General features: G+C 39.8%; 1 protein-coding gene across 8 annotated transcripts in view; it reads left to right on the top strand.

Moving 5' to 3' along the window:
* Positions 1-906: 906 nt before the first annotated feature.
* CDC42BPA (CDC42 binding protein kinase alpha) overlaps positions 907-23,553 on the top strand; it is a 191,519-nt gene continuing 168,872 nt past the window's right edge. For 7 of the 8 annotated variants that reach the window (XM_049833628.1, XM_049833627.1, XM_049833625.1 and 4 more), the window contains exons 1-3: positions 907-1,393; positions 1,695-1,810; positions 2,182-2,406. In XM_049833628.1, the coding sequence (XP_049689585.1) occupies positions 1,765-1,810; positions 2,182-2,406 (271 nt within the window). In that variant the 5' untranslated portion in view covers positions 907-1,393; positions 1,695-1,764. The remainder of the gene's footprint in view (positions 1,394-1,694; positions 1,811-2,181; positions 2,407-23,553) is intronic. The other variant, XM_049833626.1, reaches the window with a different exon arrangement.

Genomic DNA, 23,553 nt, shown 5'->3' with positions numbered 1-23,553 from the left:
GTTGGCTGCCATTTTCCACGCCTGAGGCGGCCCCGTTTCAGCGCCAAACAAGCTTGTTCCCCCCACGTACGTCGGGGTGGCACGGTGGGCTCGTTCCAGCGCCAAACAAGCTTGTTCCCCCCACATACGCCGGGGTGGCACGGTGGGCTCCTCGGGGAGGGATGGCGCTTCGCACTCAGGGACATAACCCCTATGAACCGCTGCATTTTCTGTCACAATTCGAAGCGTGAGGCGGACACGGTCTACATTCGTACCTGGAGCTCGGTGCTAAAAGGCTCGGCAGACATAACCGTGGAATGAAACACCAGGCAGGGCACTGCTCCCCCTACCCTTCAGCCCGCCGGCCTTAATGAGGCAGTGCTTTTTAATTAAACGCGTAATTACCGGGGAAACGAGCCGGCAGGGCGGCTGAAGGGAACCGGGCCGGGGGCGGCCAGCTGCGGCAGAGGGCCGAAGTGGGGTAGACGGCTCTCCTCGGCGAGGCGGGTGAAGGCCCCGGAGGGACCCCCGGCCTGCCGGGTGGGTCGGCTCGGGGCAGCCAGGCGGTCGCCGCCCGCGGGGCGTTGCGCGGCGGCCTCCCCTCTCCCGCCCTCTCTCTCTCTCCCTCCCTCCCCTCCGCTTCGGTCCGCCCGTATCCCTGCATTCCCTGCTGCAGCACACCGCCCCCCCCCCCCCCCCACTCCTCCTCCTCCTCCTCCTCCTCCCCTCAATCCCATCAGTAGCGGCGGCCCCGGGCTCGGCTCCCCGCGCTGCGGCGGCGCTCGGCGGCGGCTACCCCCCGCCGCGGCCGCCATGTTGGGCTGCTGCGAGCTCGGCGGCGGCGGCGGCGGCTGCGTGTGACCGCGGGAGGGAGGGAGCGAGCGGCGGGGGAGAGGAGGGCGCGGAAGCGGAGGGGAGGGAGGGAGGGCGCCGCCGTTACCCCTCCCCGCCGCCCCGCGCACGCACGCACAGACACACACACACACACACACCCCACACACACTCCACACACGCACCGCGGGAGGATGCCCTTTGCCCGGGGGGGCGAAGCCGGGAGAGCATCTCGCCGCTGGGATTGAAGCCGCCGCCGCTGCTGCTGCTGCCGCCGCCGCCGCCGCCGCCGGGGCCTCCCGGCCCGCAGCGTACGGCCGGAGCGGGGACGCCGGCGCTTTCCCTCCGCCCCAGGACGCGCACCGTGAGGAGGAGGAGAAGGAGGGCGCCGTCTCCGCTGCAGCAGCAGCAGCCATGGGAAGGATTTGACAGGGCTCGGAGCGCTTCCCAGCCGCCCCGCGGCCGTGCCGGTGTGTAGGGGCGCGCGTCCCGCCCGCCGCCCCTTGGCGCAGCGGAGGAGAAGGGGGCGACGATGAAGACTTTAGTTTTTTTGAATCACTGAAAAGCCTTAAAAGGAGACTCGGTAAGGAGGGAGGAGGAAGGGCAAAAGCTGCCCGGGGCAGGACGTGGCTGCGCCCTGAGGAGGGGCGGCCGAGGGGGGTGGGGGGGGGGGACCTGCGCCCCACCCCCACGGCGGGCGCGGTGGCCGCGGAGGCGCTGCCCGCCGGGGCCGGGGCCGGGGGAGGCGGCGGCGGGGGCGGCGGGGCTGCGCGGCCCCCTCCCTCCTTCCCCGCCGGTGTGCGCCCCGTTCTCTTCTTCCTTTCGCGTTTTAGATAGATAAATACATCTGGTTTTTCCTTTCCCGTCCGTTCTGGGGAGTGAAGCGCTGGTGCGAGCCGGAGGGGGCTGTGGCACTTCAGTGATGCGGTGGGGCTCCTCTCAGGACCGTGCTGCATGATCTGCATTTTGAATGAAGGAGAAGATCTCTATAAATATATAAGTGCGTATGACTGGGCACGCACGGTGAAATCGGTGTCAGTCAGTCTCGGTTGAATTTGAGTGCAATTATTATTATTAAAGCATCAGGAGTGGCCGTTTCTTCTTCCTTCTTACTAAGCATATTAAAAGATACGTTTTTTTGTTTTAGGATAACTATGTTCTTCTCTTAAAAATTACGCACACGCTGTATGCGTGTGTCTGAAACTCGCAAGTGTTTAGTTTCAGGCAGGGAACGCCGAGGTGGGCTGGAAATTAAGCACCGCCACAGTTTGACACTTGTTAAAAATACTGTTGACTTCTTTTTAAACAACAAAACCCTCAAAAGATTTTTTTTTTTGTTTGTTTTATTTTTTGTTGTTTTTTTTGGCAAAGTAATAATAATCATTAAAAAAGAAACCCCAATGCAAACTGAAACAACCATGTCTGGAGAAGTGCGTTTGAAGCAGTTGGAGCAGTTTATTTTGGATGGGCCAACTCAGACTAATGGGCAATGCTTCAGTGTGGAAACCTTGCTGGATATACTCATCTGCCTTTATGATGAATGTAATAATTCCCCTCTGAGAAGAGAGAAGAACATCCTTGAGTATCTAGAGTGGGGTAAGTTTGAATGTGTTTATTTTGTGTACATCCGTCCGTGTTCCTGTCTGCTTTGTATAATGTCTCTTGTTATTTATGTGTAAGAGAGGATTGTTTATAACTCTGTGCTTTACTGGGGAGTGTTATCAGTTTTACTGTATTTAAACATGGTGGTGGTGCTAAAAAGAAATCCATATTGGTTATTCGCAGTTGAGGTATGCATGTAAAACATACTCTTTGTTTTGTTGTTGGGTTTTTTTTCCTTTTCTTTTTTGACACGGGTCAGAGTCTGGTACATGAGGCGTATTTGTTTGCCTTTAGGCCCAGCTGTTGAGTTTTGTATCCTAAAGTTGCTGGGAATATAGAAGGGTGAGGGATAAATTCTCTGATGCCTGGAAAAAGATCAGTACACAATCCTCTGATTTGCATCTGCAGTCAAATCTATGCTGCTTTAAAATAAAAGGTGTTGACCAACAAGAAAATTCTCCAGCTCTCTTAAGCAATATGAGTTTGAAATGTCTGTGAAAATTGAGAAAATGACATTCTCTTCTTTAACCTAAAGTCATTGCTGACTTAATTAGATTGATTTTCCTGATGAGGAAAACAAAATTGAAAAGCAGAATGAAATAGTGTGTGTCCCCAGCACCCTTTCCATTTTCTTTCTTCATTTTTGGGAGATAGGGTATTTGCAGATTTTTTTAAATTAAAACAGGTGAATGATGGTATTCCAGTTCTTCTTAAGTTGTCACAGAACTGGTTGTCTTTATGTTTTTCTCTTTAATTCGTTTTCTTCCTCCTGCTAAACATGGATGCAAACCAGAAGATGCAGTCCGACATAAGAACCTTGATGAGAACGGTTACTGTATCTGACCTTCAAACTTCAAAGTCATGCTGCACTTCTGCATTTACATGCAGAACCATTTACCACATTTGCTTTGTAATAAATACATCAGTAGGCCTCCTGTATTTAAAAAAAAAAAAAAGAAGCACATTTTCAAAACACATAGCAGGCATTTGATTAATTAGCTGGTTGAGCTCTTCATAATGAAGTCACTGAGGAGAGACATTGTTTTGATAACTGATCTAACAACTTGAGGCTGATACGTATTTTATTTTCCTGCTCCTCACCGTAGTCATACTGACATCTAAAGGACATCTGACTCGGTAATTAAGTTTCTTGTACTGTTCATATTGCACTGGTCTTTGTTTTCTTATTATCTGGAGGAACAGGCTGTAATTAATGCGTTCTAGCTAAGGAGGAAATAGTAATTAAAAGTTGTCTGAAGAATCTTCTAAAACTGTCACTGGCATACAGAAGCTGTGAAAGACTGAGAAAATATGGTGGCTCCAAGCGTTTTTTGTATGCCGGAACTTAGTGTAGTCTGCAGCAGATCTAGCCAGCTGATACACTGTAAATAATAATAATAATAAAAAAAGTTAACCATATCAATGTAATCAGAGTAATGGTGTGTTTGGGACCCATCATATTGGGTGCTGGTGCATTCAGTGGTAGTTGGTTGATGGATAAATGCATCATTACAAGGCTCTGACAGTACCCGAAGATTTCTGTAATAAATTCTACAGGCTGCTGATGGAAATAATACACTGTTTTGGAAAGGTTGGAATAAGGTTTCTCGCTGGCCTATTTTTCCGGCTGCTTTTCCACTCTCATGATCCAACTGTGTCTTAGCAGGACTCTTGAGCTTCAGATGAGACCAGTTCCTCCCATTTTGAGGGCTAAGTTGCCCAAGTCCTCTGTCTGCTCCCAGCTCTGCTATCTGGACTTCTACCCTGGGGTTTTTTTCAAGAGGCTTTGTGAGGTAAAATGCAAGAGCAAGGGTTTCTAGTACCTGCCATTGGAACTGTCTCTGTGAATGATGTCTTTATCCTGCAAACACTCACATGAGTTGTCTCTTCTGAAAGCCAGACCTCCTAGTGAAACTAGCGGTCTCTGGCATTTCTCTTGAGATTGGGGGGTCGACAAAGTGAGGTTCTTACAGAGGTAGAGTACCCTCCAGCGCTCGGCTGCAGTGAAGTTCCTGAGGGTACCCTGTTCTTTGATACAATCGTGACCTCACATATCTGTCTCCCCAAAAGGGGAAACGGTACAGGTGGTTGATCAGAAAGAGGTTGTATGTGGTTTTAAAGTCGGAGACGTGCCGAGTAGTCACAGAAGTGGAAGGCTGGCATCCAGAAATCGTAGGTTCTGCCGCTGCCTCTGTCAGTGACTCAATGTTGAAGTGCTTTCAGCTCCGTTTTTTTTCAGCTTCCCTGTTTGAACAGTAGGGAAAATACCACCAATTTTACACCAGGGAGTTCGGAAAGCTGCTGTATGTGAAGCACTTTTAGTTTTGAATGTACCATATAAAATAGTGCATATTAATTTATTTTTCCCATCAGTGAAATAAAACTTGGTGCGTGGTATGTCTACTGGTGGATGTCAGTTCGCTGCTCTCTTGGAAGGATGTTTTGTGGGTTTATGCCAACCATACACAAATTTGCTTTATTACTATGAAGAGTGTGATCTGAATTTTTTGGAACTGGTCTTGGAATGGTGTGTTTATGCATTTACAAATTGCAAAGTAGAAATTTACTCCTGAGAACTGTTAATCATCTTGAGCTTAAACTGCTTTTTAAAATTATTCTTTCTAGAAGCAAATAAGATTTATTTATATAGTTAGTTATTTTTAAGACAGGGCTAATAAATAGCTGTTTGGTGATCACAGACTCCTGTTGAGCACAACAGCAAATAATTTTTTCTTGCTTTTCAGTGGTGCAGTTTTGAGGTGCTACTGTTTGGTTTTGGGGTGTGTGTTTTTGAGGGGGGTGTATGTGGATGTGCCTTTTTGTTTAAGCTGTTCTAGGTCTGAGATGTTACATGCTATATTTCATGTAAGATTGAATATTTATAGCAAAATCTAAATTTTTTTTGGGGGGAAAGGTTTAGGAGGTCTTCTAGCATGGAAAAACTAATGTGGTCTTAGTGATAGCCATGTGACTGCTGCTATATTTAGGAGAACTAAGAAGCTTCATGTTCTAGTCCTTGCATCTTTTAGGACTGTTTTATTAACTTGTTACCTAGATCTATAATTTATTAAAATACGAAGCAGGGTGAAACAGTTGAGCATCTGAACTGGTTGTTCATGCTTTGGTTTGATGTTACAAGTTTAACACAGCAAGTGGAGAAAGTACGGTCTCTGCCATGTGAAGTTGACTTTTAAATTTTTGTAGGTTTTCAGTCTTTTTTAGGTGCTTGAAATGGCATTAAACTGGTTTTGAAGTGTAAGGTTAATTATTTTTGTGATTTAGAATCTGCATTACTTCTAAAATCCTTTTTTTGGCTTAAAGTGAAAACATAATTACTTTCCCTGTTTCTATACATTATTAGTTTTGTGACATAAATAAGAAGATTTGATTTTGTTGCTTATTTTACATATGTATTTTATAGGCAAAAACCTGTAAACAACTCTTGTATTTGAGTTCTCAGGGTTAAATCGGGGCACATTTTGAGATGATGGGAAGGAAACGGAACATTTAGATTTGGCTTGTTCTATGTATTTGATTCTAGTTTTCATTTTTATCTCTATTGATAGTTGTATTTGTGATTTAGAAAAGGGATTGTCTGATTATAACAATTTGCCAGAGCTTACCAGGGAAAGCTATTCAGAATTCCAAGCATTTTGCTTTTTCTTTTCTACATGTGTATGAGTTGCCACAATGACTCAAGGCTGTGAGGGAGGTAATGAAGGCTGATAAGCTGAATTTGAAAGAAGAATATCGTGATAGAAAAAAGCTTTTAGAGGTGTTTTTGTTCTGGGAAAACTTCCTTTACAATGGCACTGATTTGAATTGGTTTTAAAAAGAAACTAGAACAATGTTATTTAGGGTGCATTGAAAGAAAACTAGAATAAACTTCAAAATGGGTGGAGATATAAGGGAGGGAAGATGGAGGGCACTACCAATAGCATGGCGAGGTCAACGACTTGGTTGAATCCACTCTCTTGTAGGAGAAATGTAAACTGTCCTTTGGTGTTTTTTTATGTTGTGTGTTTTTGGTTTTGGTTTTTTTCCCTCTCCTAAGAAAGGCAGCTTTGGAAGATGGATTAAATTATTCTCATTTCACCTGTAGCAGAACTGAATTGCTGAGGTGTTCATGCAGTGCTGATATGGTCATAGACTAGACTGTGATCATTGGTCTCATACTTCTGTCGTTCAGATGTGCAGCATCTCTTCTGGCCATTAGAAATGGTTCTATCATCATAAAACCATTTTTCAAGACAGAAGGGGTTGTCTGTTTTCTTTCTGGTGGTCTCTCTCTCATATTTTTTCTTAAAAAATGATGCGCCCATTTTTTAGGTAGGTTTGTTTTTAAATATTAGTCACAGAAGAAAACAAATCTTGCCTCTAGACTTCTGCACCTCTTCTGTGTTACTCATCTGTATGTAGGTCATGAAAGAAATCACAGGCATTCTCAGCTATGAGTTGCTTGTATTTTGTTTTTAAAACAGACTGTTAAAAAAAAGTCCTTTACTTAGGTCCTATTCTTTGCAGAGACAGCAGTAAAAGACATGGCACAACTTCTGTTAAGTGTTCCTTTTTTTTTTAAACTAGAATTTGGTGCTTAGTACTATCTAACCTTAGTACTAGCTAACCCATTAGAAATAACTTTTTCAAAAAAAAAAATTACATTTTAGGAATTATAATTTTTTTTCTTGTTATACTCATAAAACTGGGAATACCTCTTGTTCTGGCTAACATAAGCGAAAACAGTTATTAAATTCTTTTTGGGAGAGAATGAACATCCTGCTTGTCAAGCCCAGTTAATGTGCTTAAGCATATGCCTCATTTTGAATGTGAGTCATTCCATGGCCTGCAGCTGAGGTATATGGAGGTATGGGGATTCATCTATGTAGCAGTCATTGCGGCATTCTTGATGTGCAAATTTCTGTCATTGTTTACGATAACACTTTACTGCTTATTTATGTCAACTGTTGTTTCTGTTACATAGCTGCAGCTAACAATTAAATGCTTTTTATTGATTAGGGTGAGAGAAGGAGTTTTTTCAATGCTGTCAAATAGAAATGACCTTCAAATCTTCATGTTTCAGAATATTATGTAAACAGCTTTTATAGAGATGCAGTTTTATACCAAATTACTTGAAAAAGAAGAAAAAAAAATTGCAGGAAAATACGTAGGAGAACGGTTGCCTGTGACCTTTCTGTTAGGTAGCTCTGTGTTTAATCTCTTTACCTTTTGAATTCTGATCTTTCCCACATTTATTTCAGTTTTGATCCTTGTCTTGAACAGAGGAAACTAATTACTGTAAGTTAATCAACAGTTCTGATGAGATCAAATGAACTGTGAGACCATCCAGTTAATTCTACTTGTTTTGCATTAGGGTTAAAGCCAGTTTCCAGTAGAGTGAGGCATTAACCCATTGTAATACTTTTTTTTCTTAACACATTTACAGTACATCAAGTTTTTTAAACTTATTTTTACTGAAAATTAAGGTTTTTATGGGTGGTCTTTGTGGTTGTTTTTGTTGTTTTGGGCTGGGGAAGTTTGGAGGTGTTCAGAGGCTGCGTGACAGGCTTTGGGGCTTGTGTATTTAGGTTGACTGACTTCTGTCAGTGATGTCCTTTTTATTGCAAAGGAGTATGGCTTGCTTAGATAGAAAGCTAACTAATACTTCATTTTCAGGAATTTTAGGAATGCCTTTATTCTGTACAGAAATGCCTAGCATGCTTTGGTCTAATGGGGACAAATGGAGAAATACAATTATTTGAGTTAGTCTGCTCAGTGGGCATTATAAACCTCATGACAACACAATAAATTCCCTGTTGCTAAGACATTTCATATTAAAGGGTTAATCCAGTAGTTTATTTGTGGGATGATCATAACTGTAAAATGTACTGCTGAAGGTACCTTTGAATTCTTAACCTCTGTGTAGCGTATGACACTGCATGTGTGTACCTGATTAAACTCATTCCTTGTCTTTTGGCTCTTCTCTCCTGAACTTTACTGACATACTCTTTTATAACCTGTAGCATATTACTAGTTCACAGTTGACTGAAAGAAGGATATTATGCTGTAAGAACAATGAGCTTATTTGGCTCAATATAGTTTAATACTTTGTTATATATATATCTTTTACAAAGGTTGAAAGAAACTACCTTTTTAAGCTCATAGATCAGTGCTTGAATTCTGAATAGCAGCAGCAAATAAAAGTAATTTCACTTCTGAATCATACCTGCGGCTGGATAGTCAAAACTTATTGCAAATAAATTGCAAATACAGAATTTCCACACACAAAGTGGATGCAGGCTACTATTCTGGAAATTATTTTTCTTGTATTGTTTTTGGAAAGTGGATGCTGTAAATTATCCTGGATGTGTCTTTGCAAAATAGTAACCCATTCATAGAATCCCTAATTACTTTTATACCGTAAAAAAATGACGATCTCCATTTGCACAGAAAACTTCCAGAAGCAATTAGATCCTGTTGCCAAGATGTAAAACCCGGCTAAAAAAGGTACAGTGGATAGCTGAGACAGAATTGAAAGGAAAGGGCAACTCTTAGACTCTTAAGTTTTATCTTTTGGCAAAGCAGGCATTCCTTCCATAAGCATTTGTACTTGTTTAATTTGATTTTCTTTTTCTGGCTGAACAACTAGAATATTTTGTTCTACTCTGGTCTAACTTACTTCAACACATTATTTTTCTAAAATCCTCATTAAGCTTGGGAATGCCACTAATGTGGACTAAAATCTTTAAAAAATGCAAGTGATTTAGGTCAGTCATGTGCAATCTTTTGTTAACTACAAGATTTTTATTTCAAATAGTTTAAACATGACATTAGGCTTAATAATAACTGCAAAAATCTTCTATTCAGACGGGTCAGTTTGCTTTATTTCTAGTAATACAGCCTAATTAGGTTTACTAGCAGTCACCATGGATAAAATCCACATGAGCTGTATCCAGACTCCAAAGACTTTGTGTTTCATAATTCTTCCTTATCCGTATCCAGACTTCCAGTTTGATTTAAATTAGTTTTGTTACACAATATTGTAGGTTTCTTTCATTCTTAGCAATCAGCTTCTTAGTGCACCTTCTCTTTGCATCGTTTTGAAAAGTTTTTGATCTGCAGATATTATGATACTTGTAGGTATTATGAATGGCAATATTTTGTAGGCCATTTTGAGGAAAAAAACCCCAACCTTTTAAGTACATTTTGTTCAGCAATTTAGTAGAAATGTATGGTAATTCTTTTTGTAGAAAGACTAGGTGAGTTTAGAGGGGCATTCCAAAGGGGAGGGGAAAAGCATTTGTACATGTTAATAACAGTAATTACATTTCCTTCAAACGTTGTGGGATTAGGCCAGCAACGCTTTGTTGTTCTTTTTTTTTCAGTTTCTTTTCAGTCTCAGAAGTCTGGGCTTGGAGAAGGACTCTGCTCTCTTAGCTTGGGAGAGTGGAAGTATCTTGGTCTCGGGGTGGAGGGTACATGAGCAGTTTTTCTGTGTAAAGTGATTTTCTTTATTTATTTAAAGTTTTCCCTCTCACTGTTGCTGTTGTTTCATCCTCTTAATCTTAAAATCCTACCTTATTTTAGGCTTGTGTGACTGTCCTGCTTGTGAGGTGTTCTCATCTGTAGTGAAGTGCCCCCAGGTCTCCATTGCTGAGTTCTTCCTCCTTTTCTTTCTGTGTGTTTTTGACGGGTAATGTTATTCCAAAGCAAAGCTTTAATATACTTAATTTCTCTAAGCTGAGGCCTCCTCTTCTTCCCCACTTCCATTCTGTTGCCTTTCATCCGAACAAGCTCTTAGTTTGTCTTTGTAATATGTGGATATCTGTGTGTCCATCTGATCTTTCCATGGCTGAAATCTTGGTTTCTGGATTTGGATTGGCTTTTTTATTTGTTTCTCCCCAGTCATCCTCCAGCTTTTGTGCTTTTGTTGGTCAGGTTCATAATATGGAGATTGTGTGTGGAAAACGGTAAAGAAAATTTGGCACCTGTGTGAGAAATACAAACAGGCTTTACCTACAGGTGCATACACACAGCATTTTCTGTAAACACTCTGTTTATTTCTTATTAAGTACAGTATGTATCAATTGATTTACTAACATGAATCATTTCTACTTGTAAGCTCTTGTAGAGCTGGGCCCTTGGGCTGTTTGTTCTGGCTGTGAGTAAGAAGTTGTGATCCATTTTACCCCTGGTGTCTAAATACAAAGAGACTTAAGTGAGAGTATAGCTTTATCATTTTAATACCTAAAACTAAAATAAAGAAGTTGTAGGAAGGGTGGCAACAACTTTTGTGATACGACTATAAAGTGGTTTAAGAGAATGTCATTTGTGCTGTGAGGACACCATAGTCCCAAGGTATTTCCTGCTCTTGCTCATTAAAGCTCTTTCACCTTTACCACGCTGCCTTTTGTAAATAAAGCACTGTGTTGTGTGAATGTTTTGCAGGACACATAGTAACAAGAGGAGGAGGAAATAGAAGTTGGTATTTTAATTGTAACACACTGGTTTTATCTTGGGTGGGAGCTGACTTGATGGTGTGCTAAGGCTGGCTAAATCCACTGATCTCTTGTTTTGCTGGTGCTTACGTGGGCAGAGGGACGTAATCCAGTCAAAAACTAACCCTGCAAAAATGTGTTGAAATCTATTGATCAGGTTGTGTGAAGAGATTTGTACTGGTGTTTGTACAAAAGGAGGGGGCTAGGTCTGTGACAGCCCAGACTTCGGTGGCTTCACCTACTGTAGCTCCTGTGCTCCAAGTTTAGAGGCTGCCTCTCAGATTCCTTCTAACATACAAGGAAGCTACAATTTTGAACCAAATTTTGAGGTTACCAGCTTTTTCTGATAGATATTTGGTATAGAAGTTTAGTGAGCCTTTTTGTTTCTGTAATGGTTACCGAAACTTTTCTTCTTGCAATGAGAAAATTTCTAATCATGAATAGGGGTCTTCAAAATAGCTGTCTGATTTTGATGATGGCAATTCCTTGGAAAAGGAAAGTGTTGGTGTATTTGTGTATTTTGTGGTATTTGGCATTGTCTTTAAATAGTTTTCCCTGTACGTTTTGTAACTGAAAGACAAGGATTCTTATATTAACACACTTGGTGTAGTTCTATTTCCCCCAACTTTTAGAAAACACTTGACATCGTTATATTTTGTGATAATTTAAAAGGACCTTTTATAATTTTGGTAGGGACTGACACAAAAGAGACTTGTTTTTGCTGTGTGTGATCTGATACATTACAGGGAAATTATAGAAGTTGCTTCCTACGCAAATAGAAATTTGCAGAGAAAATCATTATCATTTAGTTGTGCTGTTTCTGTCCTAAGACTCTTTATTTTACTGTGACACTCCACCCCCAATATTGACTATTTTTACCTTCATAGCTAGCAACCACTTGTGGCTAACGAAAGATGTATTTCTAAACTTCTGTATCTTTGCAAAAGTCATAATTTAACTCCTGAAATAGATTGAGGCAAATTGGTTTTTCTGGATCTAAGTGTTTGGCAGGCTGGCTTTTTTGTTTTCTTTATACTCTGTTATCTATCTTTCTGAAAGTAAGTAATGACTTAAAGTCTCCACTGATAATAAACCAGACTCTCAAAAAGCAAACTCTATTTAGAGTTAAGGTTGCTAAGAGAAAATGGCATATGATGCATATTACCACAGCTGGTGTGTATTATTTTGTTAACTTGGTATTTCTTGGTTAACTTGATCCTTGAGTAACACTTTGACTTCAGAGAAGGTGATCTGGGAACCAGTTGCTTCTAGTGACAGTTTCTTAGCTACTTCAGTGAACATCTGTACAAATACTCTGAGTATATGCTGCCTGAGCTTATGTTAACACCTGAAAAGTCTCTTCCTGGGTGATTTAGCAGAGATGTCATCTGATTTTATCAGTAGCAGCCTAGGCGATGGTGGTTGATGTAACAATTCGATATGAGAGTAAACCGTCATCACTGGCGGACGCGGCGGCAGAAAAAGTAAAGAAATATTGCCATCTTAAGAGTCAAATTCAAGAATTGACGAATGCTAAAAATATCAAATTTAAGGGATTCCCTGTGGGCGCACGAGGTAAATGGTATTCTGGCAATTACGAAGTGTTAAAAGCATTAGGAATCTCAACCTCCCGACAAGAAAGAATTGCGCGATGTATGTCAAGGAAAGCTTTATTTACTTCTGTCGATATCATACATATATTTGTGAGTCATTCGAGATCTCTTGTAAGGACGTAATTATTGTTATTGTTCTGGTTGTATTGTTTTTTGCTGTATTACTGTTGATTGTTCTTATTGTATCTATTGCTCTGTCTCCTATTGTTCTTGTTTTATTGTCATTTGTTGCCTTGCTGTTTGAATATTGATTTTTCAATAAAACTACCCCTGGTACTCCTGCTCTGTTACCCTGGCCCTGGAAAGGTTGGGAGAGTAAGCTGGAACTCGTATTCATGACGTGTCACATCAAGCCAAATTTTAAAGACAAAATATGAATTGGAATTGACAAATTTTACCAATTTGGACTACTTACTGGACTGGACACAGGTGGACGGGCCACCTTTACTTAACTCGGAAAAGAAACACATATACTTTTATGTGTTTGTTAAATAGCAGCCTAGTGCTTTAACTGTCTGGGGGGAAAAAAAGGGTGCGGTGGGGGCAAGGAGTGGCTGATTTGCTGTCTAGCTACACTTTTGAATTTTTACATTCCTTTTCTCCAAAACGAAGATTATTTAATGGAATTAGTATTATTTACTAACAATATTACATTCACCTTGTGATCCTTGGCACTACCAACAGAAGGAAATCTCTTCCAAGAAATTCTTTACATTATACTTAAATTGCTTTAATTTCACCATTAAGTTTTCTTCATAAGGGAACAATCCAGTCTCAAGATTTTTTGCTTTATCTTGGTCATGGAGTTTGTTGTCAGTAAATATATTTAACCATGTGTATGATCATAGTTATAGTTACAAAAGCTTCTTAAACACCTCAAAATCTACATGATCTGTTGCTGCGCATTGACTGTTTCTAAAGCCTCAATACATTCAGTTCTAAAACATGCTGAATTTGTGGCACTAAAATTTTTCAACGACATCAAACTGTCGTATGATTATTCAAAACTTGTCTAATGTTTTCCCATGTGATCTTGTGATTTTTTTTTCCCCACCCACCTTAATTAAGAAGTAGAACGTTAATTGACAGTTCTTAATAATGACTGCTTGTGTTCAGCAAAATTAAATTTTACATTTTAAAACCTAGGAGTTAAGCAAATATTATTCTGTCTCTAAAAGAACAACAGGTTTTTGTCTTCCCTTTCACTTCAGAGAAGGGTTCATCTTTTGGGGATTTCCTTATATTTTTTTTTTTTTTTTTTTTTTTTGTTTGTTTTCCAGTTTAAGAAAACCATTTTCTCTAATAAGTTACTTGTCAGATCTGGCTAGATCAAATTAATTCACCTGTTTGGGACAAGTATTTTCTTTAGTAAAATAAAATAGTTTGGATGTTATCCCACTGATTCTAAAGTAATAAAGAAAACTTGGCGACTCATATATTTTCATGGCACTTTTGCTGATGTTAGGCTACCATTTGTTTTTGCTATTACTTTAGATTTTCAGTTTCTCTCAGGCACACCTTCTCCAGTTTTTTCTGTATTTGCCCCCTACCCCAGCATGTGAAATCATATGCTCTTACAGTGACAGGGTGCGAAGGTCATTCTTAGCACTGTTCTAGCACCAGGGGTACAAAACCATTTCCTATGGGAAGTGGCAGAGGAAACTTGCAGGAGATGGAAGATGGTAAATGAAGTAATTTTGGCAAAGCTACAAGGATTTCTTCCTGGTATGCTGATCGTTTTCAGTAACACCCCCACCGCCATCCCCTTAAAAGCTTGTGCAGATCTTTCATTAGCTTCAAGAGAAGCCAGGTCAGGCATGTCAAACTGCACGTTTGAGTTAGGCATAAACACTTATTACAGGGGTTTGAGGTCCTTTGTGTGTGTGTGTGTGTGTTTATAAAAGCAACGTAGCTCTTCTGCATTGTGTAATATCTGATATCCTTTCTCACTTAGAGTATTCAAGTAAGACAGAAATATTTAAAGTCTGTAAGTGTGCTACTTGCAGACATTTTGAGCCTCTCAATTTCAACCTAGGACTTGATGAATAAACCCAAATTTCCTTCTTTCTCTCTGCCTTAGTGTCGCTCTCATACTATATTCTTCTATGCCTCGCACTTGAGGACTTAGGTGCTATTTTTCCTTGCTGCTTTTTTCTGTTTGAGAGAAAAACAGGCTTTCCAGAGAAAGGCACATCTCCCAGCCATAGGTGGTGTGTCAAGACCTCAGAAAGTTTAGACATCTGAATGGAAATGGATTCATCAGTGGATCTTTAGGAAGGAGGACTGTCTGTCTTTCAAGATGAGTATGTATAAAATTAATAAATAGAAACTCAGATGCTGTATATAGAAGACTCTGTGTATACACAGATATAGATTATGTATCGGAAAAGACTTTTTCTTTGATAAAACTATACAGACTTCAGGTGGTAGGCATTGACTTAACAGCTGTGAGCCAAAACTGTGATGTCTGTCTGGTAGGAAGGAGAAAGCATTTGTAAGCCAAATTCTGCTCTCATTTAATGGAGAGAAGTGTGACATTAATTCACTGATACCCATTCAGTATTAAAGCAGTTCATACTTGCTGCTGAGCTTTTAAAGAAAGCCAAGCCACTTGAGGGCATTAACTGGTTAAGTATTTAAAACTAGAGTTCAGGTACTGTAGGTTTCTCTGGATGTCCAGAGAGAATATTTTCTATATTTTGCTTTAATTTTTTAAAGTATACTTTTAAAAATGTGTCTTTGTTTCCAAATTGGGAGGGTTGTAAATGTTTGGTTTTTTTTTTCTTTTAGTAGTATGATTCCTAGTGAGAAAGTAATTTACAATGATACTGTGCACTTGTGTGTATTACCTTGAAAATCTGTTTGAGAAAACTGGGTGGTTATTAGCATCTTAAATATCTCTGCAAAGAAATGGAGGCAGAGCTGTGATTTGTTGAAGGCCATTCAAAAATTCACTGGAAAAACAGTTTCTAAGATCCAGGTTTATGTGTATGTTCCTTCCAATTTTTTTTTTCTTTTTCCAAAGTTTTTGAAATGTTTGCTGCAGAAATTCCTGAAGGTGTGGGTGGCTTGTAACTTCTGTGTGTTTAAGTGCTTTATTTGCGTAAATTTTCAGCATACTGTTTGGGTATTCTTTTTCTTGGTGTCGTTACTTGAGAAAGCTTGGGATCTCATTTGCGTGATCTTTTTGCTGTGACGTCCTCTTTCCTCCCTTCCCTGTAACTTTAGCATTGTACAATTCAGAGCAATTGTTTTATTTCTCATAAGGGAAGTGCTCTTTTCTGCAGTGGTCAGGTGGATGCTTGCCAGAATTGTGTTTTGAGCAACTGTTTACGTATGTTGAACTTGGCCCTTCGTAAAAATTAAGCTTCTTTTAACTCATACAGCAGTTTGTACCTCACCTTTTTAAAAAATTCCCTGCAGCCCCACGAAGTACATGCATACCAATGGTATTTCAGAAAAGTTTCTCAGAGTGTCTAAATATCTCATATAAAATGTAATGTGTACATTTAAATCTTGTCTCATACTTACTGTTTATGAAATAGGTGGGCACTAATTCCTGCTCTGTGTAGGGTTTGCTTAACTTGAGTGGACTTTGAGGAAGACTATTGGTGGTGGTGTTGGAGCAAGTAACTGTTAGGCTGCAAAACTCAGTTTGGAGAGGAGAAAGGGAATTTGTATACAACATTGCTACAGTAGAAACTTTTCCCATGAAACTTTGTATGCTTCCAGGAAGTCATATATGATGACAAGAGAGATAACCAGAAACTCTTGATTATAATCTCCAGCTATCATTGGAAATTATCTCCTGGAGAGCTCTATGTTCATAGGTATTGCTCAAAAAAGTTTTAACTGAAGGTTGAGGCAAGTCCTTTAATAGCCTTGTATTTAGTCATCAGTTGAGGTAAAAAAGACAGCATAGGTAGGCAATTTCACAGTACAGTTACTTCTGTGGATCAGGAAATTCTCCCTCCCTATCCGTCCACCCCTCCTTTTTTTCTGCCTGGTCCTCCTGAATATCTGCTTCCTGCCTGTTCCCACTGGACTCTGAATTGCCCTGCAAGGGATTGATTTTAAGGCAACTGTGCTAAGTAAAACTCAACTTTCCATTAATAATGGGTGTTCTACGTTTTTAGCTAATTTTATTTTGGTGTTTTATGCTTAAGGACTTTTGAACATGTTCTGTAGGGTGCCCTGAGGTTGGTTGGTTGGTCAGTCTGTTTTTACAGCAATTTAGTTATGACATGCCAGAAGAAAAATGCTGAATTTTTCTTTTTTATAAATAGTACTGCAAAAGAAAAATTCAAGAACTATTCATGAGATATTACTTTGCATATAGCAACTATCTTCCAGGCACAGTGTAATTTATGTAATATATAATGTTTTGCATCAGAAGTTCTCATTATTTATGGGGGAGTTTGTTTAATAAGGATATTCCTGAGTGAGTTCACTGTCTCATAATTTGCATTTACTTTGTGTTTTGTTTGTGCAGAAACACTTTGTACAAATCACTGTAACTTGTCTTTTTGCTGTGCCAGATTCAAATGGCAAAAGTTCTTGAAGTGTCCCAAGGTAGTTATTTATGATATACCTGGAACAGAGGAATCGGAGCAGGCATTGAGCTTCTCCAAGTTCTTCAGTGGAAGTATGGCAAGGGTTGGAACTTGCCTTCCATGGCCTACTGCCATAGCCAGCCCTTGTGCATACTTCTTGAATGTGGGGAAGGAATAGCTATTCCTCTGCTCTACTGTTGTACATCTAATATTTGTAAAATGACAGTGTTTTAGGGATCTCATTCTTGATTTGGTATAGCAGGACTTTAGAAACTTGCTTGCTATTCTTTCTTTTACAGTCAGGTGTGGAAGGTCACAAATGAATTGGTGCTCTGAGGTAACAGGCTTACTAAAATGAATTTGTTTTCTTGCTGGTCTATGGAGAGTGGAATTTGGGATTTTAGTCCAGTCTTGGCTTCATTAGCAGAGGAATAGAAAAGAGTAACTTTTAATAAATTTGACTGTTTAAAGTGAGCTTTCTTGAAAAAAAGCATTAACAAATTTTTAGACTTCAGCCTGACCACATGACATCTGAAGTAATGGATGGTCATTCACACCTACGTAAGATCAAAGGCAGTCAGAACAGTAGTGGGTTTTACTTTTTTTTTTTTCTTTGGTATGTAACAGTAACATCTGAATGAAGTCCAAGCTAGTGCAAAACCAGATCCTGCATCAGTATTTGTTTTGGAGAGCTTCAATAGCCCATTTGTGGTTTCCCTGCTTGTAAATAATGCAGTTATCCCATCTCCTGCTGAATGTTTTTATTCTTTGTATTTTCTGCTGATGAATGTGTCTGTTTCTCTGAGCTATATTAAGGAAGGGTATAGAGCCAGTTACTCTCTGATTTCTTGAGCTAAATCCCAACTTGTTCTTAATGTTCTTAATGTTCTCCTGGAGGTTCTTTGGTCCTTTCCCCCTTCTCAATTCCATGCAACAGGGGATGCTTTCTTTTATGTAATATTTGTATAGTAAGTCCCTTCTGTTTTGTTAGCTCAGTACTGTAGTAGGTGAGCTGCCGATTAAATGGAGAATAATTCATTTAGTCATCTCTTTGAATGCTTTTCCCCTCTTGCTTCTTGTGCCTTTAACTGGTAGCTGAGGCTGAATGGCCATGCTCAAGAATCTTCTAGGCTTTGTTAGCACAGTCAAAATAATCTTTGTTTTAAGGTACTTTTCTGCACCAAGCATGATAATACTTTTCCTGTGGGTTGATTTAATTCCTGAAAAATGTTGCTGCAGATGGTTGCACTGGAAAAGAAGAGGCATGTTTCTCTCTTGTGATTTCATTAATTGCATATTGTACATCATTTGGGGGTTTATTAGCTGAGAAGAGTAGTTAGGATTCAAAACTTAAATACTTGAAGTAAACCATTAATATTTTTCTTTTTTTATGTTGTTCACAGTGTTAAGAGAAAGGCAAACACAAGAAAAGTCAATGTGATAATTTTTCTTTCCTTTTTCTTTAAAGCCTGATAGCTCAGAAAGGAAACCTTACCATGAAAAGAGAATTTGATCCATCACCATTTCAGTGGTATTGCAGAGCAGTGGCCTTCTGGTTGTGTTCAGGGCACTGCCCTGTGCTTAGCCTCTGTACAAGCCCAGAACAAATAAATGGTGGTTCAAAATCACCTTTCCATGTCTGCTGAGAGTTATGCCTTATTCTTAAATCTTGGCGTTTTGATGTGAACTAAATGTGAAGCTCAAAGTCTCTGCAGGACCAAATCTTGCTTACCTAATTCTCAGAATTATTCCAAGTGTGTTATGCATTGAGTATGTCTTGAACAGTATAAAAGGACTGTCTTTGAGCCGTTTGGCCTGGGATACTGTTTCTCCTGATTTTGACAAGTTTGTGTTATATGTGAAAGCGTGCCCACTGCCTGGCAAATGTCTTAATCTTAGGCAGTCTCTAATAAAACCAGGAGCCAGACCTACCTGTTATTTGGAAATGCAAGGCCTAATTCATGACTGTGTTACTGCTTTTTTTTATAGAATCTTTCCACACTCACTGGATGTTGAGCATTTTCTTGCCCAGCCTCTTGGTTGCTGTTTCAGTAATAAAGATTTACAGCTGAGCTCCACAGTTTGACATCTGCACACCTGAGGGCAGTGAACTGACTGTAGGTTGAAATGTGTCTACAATAGCAGCAAGGCTAGCTTAAGAAGTTGAAGAAGATGTATTGTGTAACTACCTTGCTGAGTGGTCAGGAGATTTTTATTTATCTCTTTCCCAGAAATACACCACCAGATCCTAATGGTGTAAGAATGGAGTAAGGAGTGACAATGTTGGTGTTATGAAGAAGTTTACATGATGTTCTTTCTGCATCTATGAACTATTTTGGCTGCTTAGAAGCTTGAGCTAATTCTGGTTTTGCATTAAAGGTCAGGGAATTCCTTCTAGCTTGAAAGAAAGGAAATGTGAGTATCATTTATAGCTTTAGCCAAAATAGTCCATATTGTACTTTATTCTCAAATGAGAAGGTAAGATGCATTCCAAATTGCCATGGGGAGAGTCTTTCTGGGAATTACTTTGCAGGTTAATGGTGTTCCTTCTATACTTTTCTCTACTTGCTGGCACTTGAGAGTAGAATATGAAGCATCAGAATTCAGGAAGAAGGAGCTGCAGGGAGCCAGTCCCTGTAGATCCCCTGACATGTGGTGCATTTTAAGCATACTGCAGAGAAGAGAGGGTGTGATGTTCGATGCAGCTTCCAGGGGCTTTGCCAGGTGTCAGGCCTGGGAGTGTCCACCTCAGAGGACTGGTAGAAATTGGATTTGGGAGCAGCTTGAAGGTGGTTTTCGTGTAGATATATCCTGAATGTTACGTAAGTGGATTTTGTGTGAAAGTTTTGATGTTATTTAAGTGATTATTAAATGACTTAAGAATACAGTAAAAGTTTTTGAAAATTTGTTTTGTTTCTAGTACGTATCTGTGGTAGAAATACTGAAAGAAATAAAGTTGTATAAACACAAACTGACGAGAGTTAACAATCTATCTGTGTGTGTCTCTATCTGTAGCTGCATGATTGTGGTGTTTTCCCTGCCCTGCTCCGCCCCTGTTTTGGGTATCCCATAGGACAGTAGGGCTCTGGAAATTCATTCAGATTTTGCTGGGGAGTAAGCTGCCAAGGTTAGCTGTCAATGTAGGGAATGAAGTTGTGGTTTGCAGAAAAGGCAATTTTTTTTTAATGGGGGAATGGAATGATGCTATGGAGAATTTGATTCTCTGGCTGACTGCTACAGAGGTTGGTTTTTGTTGTGTTTGGTTTGGTTTTTTTTTTTCATGATGCTGGATATTAACCACATATTTTGTATGTAGCCACTAATTCTGCGTTCATCACCATATGAATCATTTGACTTCCTGTGGTTTGATGTGAAAAGATACTGAGAAGTCTCAGCTGTCACAGAAATCAGTTGGAGCTCTGCTTTAAATGGTAAAGCTCTATATAATGGTATGTGCTCTAAAAAACTTGCACTGGATTTTTAAAGTTATTGGTTAATATTGGATGACCACTTTTTCCCTTTATTTATTATGTTCCAATTCCCTTTGTCATGAAGGTGGTATCATCGCTGGCTCTTAGAAGGGTATTTTGAAAGGTAATGTATTTAGGATCCTGCCATAAAGAGTGCGTTTAACAAATTTTGTGAGAATTCACAAGTCTTGCTGCAGAATAAATAAGATGTGCTGTTTTCAGGAACCACCTGAATATAACTTACCTGAGCATGGGAAAGGTTGTAGACTGTCAACATTCATATGTCCATGCCCTGAAGTTTGTCACCATCCCAAACTTTAATCTTCTTTAGCAATGAAGTCTCAGCTCATTCTTGGTTTTTTTTTATTAATTTGATCTGACCAGTCAGAGTTTTATTCCAGTGAATTGTCTTTTGGCTTTGTTTTTAAGAGAGTATTCACTCTGTAAATTGCACATTAGAAGGCATGTATGAAAATCATATATATTTACCTACTTTATTGTTGCAGCTGTAGTTGATCAGGACAGCCAGTTTCTCTGAACATAGCTTATATCATTTTTTAAAACAACTTCTGTTTTGGAAGAGATGAGTAGAATTTTTCTGAATTAAAATGAGGTGTGATAGAGCTACTGATAGATGAGGAAAGGGAAAAATCTATATAAAAGAAGTGGTGACAAGTTTCATTTGGCTTCGTCTCAATGTCACTATGTTTTGTAGATGGCTAAGGAGGGGGTGTACTGTGCTTAAAATAAGATAGTCTGTGTGTTAGAGAAATAAGTGCATTTTAGAGTGCATGTTTAAAATTCCTGTAGATTCAGTGAAAGCATGTAAATGTATTTACAGGCTTGCAGAGAGGGATCCTGTCTGCCTAAATTAGAGGCTTTCTATCATGTACTCCTCTCAACCTTTAGGAGAGCATAGTTCAGCTTTTGCATAGTGCACCTGTCAGTTTGCCTTATCAACACTTTTGCAGTTGATGCTGTTGTATTTTTGAACACCCAAAGGTAACTCTAAAGCCATAGTCCAAAACAGGTTGGTTTTTTTCCTTGCTTGTTTGAGGGAGGCGTGATACTAGGGAAGCTACAGCTGCAAGATGTTTCACTGTTTAAAGTAATGTGCCTCAGCCAGTAGGGAAGGAAGCCAGTGTTTCAATTCCAGCTGCAGTCACTTGTGGCTAGAAGACAGCATCCAGGCCCAAAGGTAAAGGACATTCTGTATCTCTTCTTCTTCACCATTTTTGGGAAAAGAGTACTGTATTTTCCTTCTCCAGTGGTAGGCTTTGTAGTAGGAACATACTTTTCCAAACCTTAAATTAAGAAGAAGCGTAACACCAATTGTTTTTCCAAAATTCAAAGTATTGCTTTTTGTACTTTCCGCTCTTAAAATCTCATGGCTACAGAACAAAAACAAAGCAAGCTGCTTCTCTGCTAATCACAAGAATATTTAAAGCTGCATTCCTGCCATGGTGCTGTGTATCTGGTACAGGAAAAACCTTCCTTTTGATGAAGATGTGGGCATCTTGAGCTTCACTTCTCTGTCTTGATAGGTACACTACTGGCTCTAGTACTCTTGCTCGTATTCATGGAGTGCAGAACAGAGAAAGAAAGTGTTCAACAGAGGCAAGCGAGAGAATATCTTCAGTAATGGCCAAATCCTTAATCTTTACATGCATACAGCTACTTCCGTGCTGTTTGGAGAAAGGCAACAAACAGTGTACAGGTTATGCCTTAAACTGTGTTCCCATGTCACTATTCCATCAGCAGCCTCCCTTACTTAAAGTTTTCCTTGCCCCTGAAGATTCATTACTGTCATCTTTTTCAGACCCTAAGAATGGAAGCTTGCACACTATGCACCTTGCACTAGACTTGAGATCTCTTTGGGTAAAATCTTTCTTTTAAGCATACTTAAAAAGATAGTGTATTAATACCAGTATTGGATACTCGATCCATAGATTTCCTGGCAGCCTGTCTGTATTCAGTGTAGAGGTAGTGCTGTACCTGGAGAGATACAGGTGGTAATGGTGCAATTATATAGGCGGCAAAAAGGTTGCTGAACCTTGCTCATTTGTGCAGGATGATGCAAATCACTTACCAGATCTAGCTAGGGAAATTCAAGACAGATTTTATTGGTGGATTAATAGAATTTTTCTGATTGTATTTTTTGACTGCTTCCATAGAAGTAGTCTGGAACCTGGAAAAGCAATACTTCTGTTCAGTCTGACAGTAGATTTGCAGAATATGGGGAAAATTTCTACAGGACGTTCTTAGTGGTCTCCTTTGAAAGAGTGAATTTTCATGTTATAGGTTGACCATATCAAGTTTACCTAAGAGAGAAAAGAATTGGCACAGCCTTGTATTTAATTTTCTGCAGTGTTTTATGGCAGTATCAGCCCTCATGTTTGATTCTAATCAAATTCCTGATACTTGCTTTCTCTGTTCTTTAGTTGCAAAATGTGGTCAACAGTTGATAGGTGCTTCTTGGGAGTCCCGAGACTTCCTTAGGTGTAGTATGTGATGTGCTTTGGAGAATTTATGTAAAATACAATATTTAGTATTGAAAGCCATAAACTAAGAAATTAATCTGGATCTCTGTCATACCCTTCTCTGTTGATAGTCTCAGGGGAACAAAGGGTCCTTAGAACTAATTGAAGTCAGTCTGTTGGAGTTTCCAGTGAGCGATGCTCAGAGAGAACACTGGGAGAGGCCAGGTCATGGTGGTGTACCCTGTGTTCGTGGGGGAAACTAAACTGTATGCATAAGGAAGGGCTAGAGACGTTGTGTTGCACTTTGGAACTGTCCAGAGCGGTTTAATTTATTTTTACCTGCACAATACTTGCCTTTTAATTGGAGGGTTATATGAAGTGTTGCTGCCTGCTTAGTGCTTTGAGAAGGATCTAATCTACAAATACACATGGAGTGAAGTTATTTAGACTATAATTTGGTTATTGTTGTTTGTTTTGTTTTGTTTTTCTGTCTACAAGCCCATTTCAGGTGAAAATGTGAGAAATGGCAC

Source organism: Accipiter gentilis, chromosome 30, assembly GCF_929443795.1.
Source record: "Accipiter gentilis chromosome 30, bAccGen1.1, whole genome shotgun sequence".
NCBI classification, from domain to species: Eukaryota; Metazoa; Chordata; class Aves; order Accipitriformes; family Accipitridae; genus Astur; species Astur gentilis.
This window is presented reverse-complemented; position numbering and strand designations above follow the sequence as displayed.